Below are 8,551 nucleotides of genomic sequence, written 5' to 3'. Positions count from 1 at the left end.
GAGGGGAGGAATTGATATATTTGGAAAAGGAATTGATAAAAATAAGGAGATGGAGGAATTGATAAAAATAAGGAGATGGAGGAATTGATAAAAATTCTTTGTTTAAGAATATAATTTCTGGATTTAAGATGATCGTTGAATCGAAGAGAACATTTGCATTTTGGATTCGATTTTTCTTCGAAATATATTGATATTTCTCATAATAAGGTGGAGGAGGAAGGGAGGAATTGATATATTTGGAAAAGGAATTGATAAAAATAAGGAGATGGAGGAATTGATAAAAATAAGGAGATGGAGGAATTGATAAAAATAAGGAGATGGAAGAATTGATAAAAATAAGGAGATGGCGGAATTGATAAAAATAAGGAGATGGAGGAATTGATAAAAATAAGGAGATGGAGGAATTGATAAAAATAAGGAGATGGAGGAATTGATAAAAATAAGGAGATGGAGGAATTGATAAAAATAAGGAGATGGCGGAATTGATAAAAATAAGGAGATGGAGGAATTGATAAAAATAAGGAGATGGAGGAATTGATAAAAATAAGGAGATGGAGGAATTGATAAAAATAAGGAGATGGAGGAATTGATAAAAATAAGGAGATGGAGGAATTGATAAAAATTCTTTGTTTAAGAATATAATTTCTGGAATTAAGATGATCGTTGAATCGAAGAGAACATTTGCATTTTGGTTTCGATTTTTCTTCGAAATATATTGATATTTGTTTCTCATAATGAGATGGAGGAGGAGGGGAGGAATTGATATATTTAGAAAAGGAATTTTTAAAAATAAGGAAGTGGCGGAATTGATAAAAATAAGGAGATGGAGGAATTGATAAAAATAAGGAGATGGCGGAATTGATAAAAATAAGGAGGAGAAGGAATTGATAAAAATAAGGAGGAGGAGGAATTGATAAAAATAAGGAGATGGAGGAATTGATAAAAATAAAGAGATGGAGGAATTGATAAAAATAAGGAAGAGGAAGAATTAATTTGAAGAGGAAAAGGAATTGATATAAAAAAGGTGGAATTCATAAAAATAAAATGTACAGAATTATGTTAATATTTAAATATATTTTGTTTAAGAATATAATTTTTGGATTTAAGATGATCGTTGAATCGAAGGGAACATTTGCATTTTTGATCGATTTTTCTTTCGAAATATATTGATATTTCTCATAATAAGGTGGAGGAGGAGGGGGAATTGATATATTTGGAGTGGAAAAGGAATTGTTAAAAATAAGAAAGTGTCGGAATTCATAAAAATAAGGAAGAGGAGAGACTGATAGAACGAAGAAGGAAGAAGAATGGATAAAATCAAAATAGAGGAGGAATTGATGAAATTAAGGTAGCGGAGGAATATAATTGATAAAAATAAAATGTAGAGAATGTTAATATTTAAATATACAATTTGATTACTATAATTAAATAATTTTTAGATTTAAGATGATCGTTGGATCAAAGAGAATATTTGCACTGTCGATCGATTTTCCATTCGAAACATATTGATATTTGCTTCTCATAATAAAAAGAAGAAGGAACTGATAAATTTGGGGAGGAAAAGGAATTGATAAGAACAAGGGAAGAAAAAGAGGCAGAATTGATAAAAATAAGGAGGAGAAATTGACAAAAAATAAGGTGACGCAGGAATTGATATAAATAAGGAAGAAGAGGGATTGATAAAAATAAGGAGGAAGAGGAATGGATAAAATTAAGGTGGAAGAGGAACTGATAAAAATAAGGAGGAAGAGGAATGGATGAAATCAAGGTAGAGGAGGAATTGATAAAAATAAGGAAGAAGAGGGATTGATAAAAATAAGGAGGAAGACGAATGGATAAAATTAAAGTAGGGGAGGAATTGATAAAAATAAAATGTAGAGAATGTTAATATTTAAATATACAATTAATAAAATAGTTTTTAGATTTAAGATGATTGTTGAACCATATAGAACATTTCCATTGTCGATCGATTTTCCTTCCGAAATCAATATATTGATATTTTTTTCTCATAATAAGGAAGTGGAGGGGGACGAATTGATAAATTTGGAGTGGAAAAGGAATTGTTAAAAATAAGGAGAAGGAGGGACTGATAAAAATAAGGAGGAAGAGGGATTGATAAAAATAAGGAGGAGGAGGAATTGATAAAAATAAGATGGAGGAGGGATTGATAAAAATAAGGAGGAAGAGGAATGGATAAAATCAAGGTAGGGGAGGAATTGATAAAAATAAGGTGGAGGAAGGATTGATAAAAATAAGGAGGAAGAAAAATGGATAAAATCAAGATAGAGGAGGAATTGATAAAAATAAGGAAGAGGAGGGATTGATAAAAATAAGGAGGAAGAGGAATGGATAAAATCAAGGTAGAAGAGGAATTGGTGGGTGTTATGTAAATGTAAACGCAATTAAAGAGTAGGAAGAAGCCGCGTAGGACAATTAAGTGTTTTCGAAGTGAATTCCAACGAAAACCGTAGGCAGATTTGTAATAGCTTTCCTGCTGCGAAGCAATGCTTCGTAATTGTCGTGACTAAGTTATTCAGTTAAGCCACTTACGCTGCACCGGGGTTATGCGTTATCGTAGCAACGGCGGCTGCATTAATCTCGAGAGAGAAGGAATTCCTCTCTCGTCCCTAGCACGCCATTGTGCCTTCCCTCTCGCGAACGAAGAAGCGCGAAAACCGTCCCTAATCTCCGATGATATCTCTTCTCAGGCCTTTGAGCTTTTAAGCTTTCGCAACTTCGATGCCCGCGTTACGATTTTACACCGTTCGGCTTTTCCACGAAAATTAATCTGGGTTAATAGAAATTCTCCCTCCCTTTTTATTTACCTTGGCCGAATTGCGAATCTCTTCAGAGGATTGGATTGGAATAAATATGGATTTTAAAATCATATTCGAGATTATTCATATTTATTTTATATCTATCTAAATATATATATGTGATTGTGATTATAGTGATAGAATAAAAAATACTTACAATATTCGTGTATTCGTGTATTCTTCTGATAGAAAACCACTTGCAAGTTTGAAAGGATTTCTTATTCGAATAGCTTATGATACGAAAATTATACGCGTTTTTTTTTTGTTCGTCTGTTTTACTTGGCAACGATGGAGAAATTAATAGTTGAAGTTAGGAATAAAGTTACTTATAAGATAACTTATTGTTCGTGATAATAATCGGAAATAACTGCAATATCAAACGATCGAAATTATATGAGAAATAGATCAACTAATAATAAAATAAATGTTATATTTTGAGCTTATTTCAATAAGTAATTACTCAAAGTAACTCTATTCGAAATTTTTAACTCTTCAACGAGGGGGTTAATGCCCAATCTCTGCTTGGCATAACATTAACGCGGATAAGATCTCTTCTCTTCGAAACGTAAGGTATTTGTAGAAAATTAGGATCTCACAATAAAATATACTTTCGACAAAGTAGAGACACTTTCTTGATGGCAATCTGAACCATTCGGATGTGTGTATATTAAGAATTAGGTTAAGTTTTTTCCCCTCCTCTTCGTGGGGCAAACAAGCTGGTCAATAATATTTTAACCGACACAATTGCAATTCTTTTTCCAGGGAGCCAGGCGGAGCATCAACAATCGTCGAGCGCCAACAACGAAGTGGCGAAGAGCTCCGCCGGAGAGGATAAAGGCGAAGATGTCATCGAAGGCCCCATCAGGGAAGTTCTTGCACAAAGCGGAAGCACCGCGAATTTGCCGTGCAAAATTACCGAGCCAGGCGCTGGAACCGTAAATGTCGTTACGTAATACAAGTTAGCTCGAAGGCGATTGACCCAGAAAAGTATTTCCAAGATACGCGCCTCGCCCTCCCGTCATGTAATTCATGCAGAGTCGAAATTAGTTTCATACCGATACACGACACACCGCCACGGGGCGGAGGACTGCTTAACATCCGCCAAATACTTACCTTCAACAACGCGCTCCCCGACCGATTCATCCTTGCTTCTCGCTTCCCTCGTCTCCTCAATTTCGCGCAAAAATATCGATTTTTCTTTCTCTTATTGTGCAAGCATATAATAATCTTGCTCTCATAATGAAATCTTGATAATATAATAGAAGGAACCGGTTACTCTTCAACAGAATTTGAATATCGATTTTTCTTTCTGTTATTGTCGTTGCTGTGCAAGCATATAATAATTTTGTTCTCGTATCTCATAATGAAATCTTGGTAATATTTATAATAGGAGGAACTGGTTACTCTTCAACAGAATTTCTCGATCTTTTTAAACTTGCCACTTTCGAATCGAAAAATTTCGAGGAAATATCTTTGGAAAAATTTCAAAGATCGGGAGTGAAGCGTGAAGAAGTCCTCTGGTATCGTTCTCGAGGGGAGAGCACGTCCAGGAAGTGGACAGACAGTGGCCGCGACATTTTTCCAAAGCGGTTGATTGATAAGCTGTTTTCTTGGGCAATGGTCAATCAACGAGCTTTTGGAAAAACACGGGGAAAGCTTTTCATCCTCGAGAAGAGATCAGGATGGTTCATCAAAAGCGATTCACGAAAAATCACCAACGGGATTACTCGCGAACAAGTGTCTACCTTTCGATCATTGCCTTCAATTTACTTCCACGATCCACGCTGGAGAGAAGGAGAGAGAGAGAGAGAGAGGAAAGGAATACATGGAGCAGAATAGCATTCTTCCGTATTATATTTTTTAATTCGAACAAACTCCGATCGACCACCTCGAGACTTTTTAATCGAATACATTTCACGTCTCGCTGCTTTCTTCTCCTCCCCGCCTCCCTCCACGACTTTCTTTCACTTTATATTGGCGTTCCATTAAATATCTTCTTTTCCACCGTATTCACGGCCGTTCAATTTTCATTTCCCGAGCACCGAGTTGAGTGATATTCATTTAATTTCCGTTCGCCAGACGGCATACACAAAGTAAATCGAGGGAAAAAGAGGGATTCATGACTGAATAATACCACGAGCCACTGAGCTTTAAAAGCCGAAGATATATCGTTTCTTATATACGCGTCCCTCTCCTCTTCGTGTCTTTCGAATCGTCAAGAATCGAGAACGTATCCGATTCTTTTATAATCTCGAAAGCGTTCAGTTTTAGGAAGTTTTTTTTTTTAGAGAGGGGTGTTTTTTTTTTCTTCTTTAACTTTTCCAAAGTAAACCGTCAAGTTGGAATGGAATAAATATCAAACATTAAAAGGAGGGGGAGGGAAGGAAGAGGAAAAAGAAGAAAGATAAACTTTTCGTCTAATGTTGTCCAATGGATTACAGGGAATGGAACAGGGCCGGCCGGAATCGTCTCTAAGCTGATTTTGCGCCAAGTTTCCAATCTATTTTCAAACTTGCTTCTTTTGTGCCGTGAATTTAATTTCTTTGCAAGCTTTGCGCTGTAATCGAATCACGGTTAAACAGGCGAAGAATCCCCAGTTGTATTTCTAATTGATTCGAAGAAAAGTCCGTGACTTGTTTAATCGATTTCTGTTCGGTTATACTATATATATATATATATATATATATATATATATATATATATATTTCATTAGTAAAGGAATTTAGACGCAATTTAGAGAGACATTCCACGTAAAAGAAATCTTTAAGAGAGATTGTCGGCTGCGAAAGAAAACTAAAAGCTCCAATCTTTTTTTTCGAATGGAATAAAATTCCATTATAAAATTCCATATATAAAAAACACGAAAAGGGGTTCGTTTATCAACTCGCTTTCGAAAGAAGATTAATAAGTAATAGAACAGAAATTTATCCATTTATATATTATTTTATATAACGCGAAAGATTTTCTCGACCGTATTCACCATTCTCCGATCATTTGTTCCCGCAAAATGATTTCCACGGATCGGCAAATTTTTCGACGCCAATAATTCAACTAGTTAATACCGTTAAATTTAATTATTTCGGCACGACTGAAATTCGCGGAAACGTCGCGGCAATTCGTGCTGGAAAACATTATTGCCACCTCGATAACAAATAGCTCGGCCACAGCTCCCGCTAATTTTCTTTCTACCTCCCTGAACTTTTTAGACAAATTGCACGTCCCTCCCTTCCCTGCCCAATCCGCGATTCATTCTCTCCCTCCTCTTATATTTCTCCTCCTCCTCCTCCCCCTTCCGGTTGCCCGTGAAATTCTTTAAATCGATATGAAACACGTAAAGTATAAAGAAATTATCCCTTTGTTCTTCTCCAATTATATTCCGTTGCTTTCAACCCCTCATCTCATCTGCATTTTACACAGAGTATTTATATGTATATTCATATGTGAGGGGGATCGATTCTAGATCGATTCAGAAAGAGAAAAGAATGGAATTATCATGATTGAAGTAAATTTCAATTGCTCGCAATATAATAGATCAAGCAGCTTTGATCAATCAATTATTATCAATTACGTTCGTTAAATTTTTAGAATCGATTGGAATCTTTTTAAGAATCTTTTTAAAAATTTCTATATCGATCACCACAACCCGCCATTCACATTTTGATTCCCGACGAAGATACGCGTGGAATCTCGTGCATCAGATTAGGCGACCTCCCCCCTCGATTGATTCACATATTTTGAATCTCATATTTTCCCCTTGCCAGCCACGTTCCTCCCATCTCTCCTTCTTCTTATTTCCTCGCGTTTCTTTTCTTCTTTTTCTTCTTCTTCTTCTTCTTCTTTTTTCCCCTTCGATCGCGTTTCCCTCGCCTTCCTTCGAACTCCTGGAGCAGGGAATATTTCAGAATATTTTACGAGGCTCCGCCGTTAAACCGATACCGTAGCAGGTGCTCCGTTCAAGTTTTCCAGAGGAGAAGGGAGGAAGAGAGAGAGAGAGAGAGAGAAAAAAGGAAAAAAAGGAAGGAAGGGAGAGGGGGGGAAGGAAGGAGAGGAAAAAAGAAAAGGGAAAGGGGAATGACAGAAAATCTAGGTTGTGTACACGAAGCGTGTGGAGAAGTCTCCCTCGATACTTTCGTGGCGACGAAAGCCAGATGTCGAAATCGAATTCCACTCGACATCGTGGAAACGAACGATTTTCTTATAGGGCAGATCAGATCGAACGGATTTTCGGCCGAGTTTTTTCTATTAGAGTACGAATATGTCCATGCATTGGGGAAGGAGGGGGGTGTGGTCCTAGGTTTTCTCTAAAAACGACGTGGAACTATTTTACGAATAGGGAGAGGGAGAATGAAGAAAGAATATCGATGCGTGGTTGGCGATTCTTTTATTGAAAAGTTATAGGGAAAACAAATAAGCGAAGAAGAAGAAGAAAAAGAAGAAGAAGAAGAAGAAAAAGAAGAAGAAGAAGAAGAAGAAGAAGAAGAAGAATTGATTTTATCCAGAACAATCTTTTTCTTTAATTCGCGAAAAATCAGAGAATTTATAGCGAATTTATAATATAAAGATTATTGTCATTATTATTTTTAAAACTTTTTGAATTAAATTTTCAACACGTAATTCTCCCTTATTCGATATTATTTGTAGAAATACTTTCAATACGATCCAATAACGATCGAAAAAAAGTTACGATTTGATAGAAACTTTTTAGACTGCATCAGGTGTCCAAATGCTTGTAGCATATCCGAGGAAACGCTTGATAAGATTTTGTAGAAAGAAAGAAATATAGGAGGAGAAATCTTTTTACCAGAGGAAAGGACCGATTCCTTTATCATATATATATATATATTTTTATTTCGGTCAATTATATTTTCTTCCCTAGTTTTCAGTATGGAGCAAAAAAATACCTCTCTTCTCGTTTCCGCAAATAAGATTCGTTTTGTTTAAGTTCAAACTCGCGACAATTATTCAATTAAAATAAAACGGGATAAAAGTTGTTCGATACGCGGTTTCCGATCCACTCGTCTGACCATACACTGGCTTGTTCCACTGCGTGATTTCTATTTACGCTTTATACGTATGTTTATTTTCCTCGGCTAACTTTAGCTTTTTAACACGTGAGTAAATAAATAAAAGTTGCATCGACGTAGTTTAGAGAAACGTCGTACTATTTATCGTACGAAAAATATAGAAAATAATAGAATATTTATTTTAAATAAATATTTTCGTTCGTTTAGAGATATGGATAAAAAATTCTTTAGAATTTTGAACTATATATATATATATCGAGTTTCTTCATTTCTTTCCCATCCATATCCACTCACAAATATTCCCTCCTCTCGTTTCATTCCAATTTTCATCCTCATCAGCTACGATTTTACAAGTTATAATAGTTTTAACGACTGTACAAATAAATTTCGAAACCGAAGATTTCCTCATAAATACGTAACGATATTTCAAACTTTATAAATTTCGAAACAGAGTGAAAATGGCTCCATTAAGTGATGAATATTCTATTAAAAAAAAAAAAAAAAAAAAAAGGAAAAAGAAAGAAAGGAAAACAGGAGCAAAATGGCTTTTCCAACAATGGATCGAATATATAACCGTCACATTTTCCTGTTGATCGCGTCTACCTTGTTATCTATTCCGTTATCTATTCCGTTATGCGAGCGTGCACTCTGACCGTGGAAAGTAGAGAAGATAAGTGGCAATGCCTATGGACGCTTATGCGAAACACACTC

At 35.5% G+C, this 8,551-nt stretch overlaps 1 protein-coding gene and 1 long non-coding RNA gene across 7 annotated transcripts in view; one reads left to right on the top strand and one right to left on the bottom strand.

The window, feature by feature from the left end:
* Positions 1-8,551, bottom strand: part of LOC102654507 — a 203,892-nt gene that overhangs the window by 43,825 nt on the left and 151,516 nt on the right. The gene's annotated exons all lie outside the window — the stretch shown is intronic.
* The window catches only part of LOC726106 (zwei Ig domain protein zig-8), a 73,514-nt gene that overhangs the window by 51,218 nt on the left and 13,745 nt on the right, over positions 1-8,551 (top strand). For 4 of the 5 annotated variants that reach the window (XM_016914056.2, XM_016914055.2, XM_016914058.2 and 1 more), the window contains exon 3: positions 3,579-3,760. In XM_016914056.2, coding sequence (XP_016769545.2) covers positions 3,579-3,760 — 182 coding nt within the window. The remainder of the gene's footprint in view (positions 1-3,578; positions 3,761-8,551) is intronic. The other variant, XM_001121872.5, reaches the window with a different exon arrangement.

This window comes from Apis mellifera, linkage group LG9, assembly GCF_003254395.2.
Source record: "Apis mellifera strain DH4 linkage group LG9, Amel_HAv3.1, whole genome shotgun sequence".
NCBI classification, from domain to species: domain Eukaryota; kingdom Metazoa; phylum Arthropoda; class Insecta; order Hymenoptera; family Apidae; genus Apis; species Apis mellifera.
Note: the sequence above shows the minus strand (reverse complement) of the source record. Positions and strands in the feature narration are given on the sequence as shown.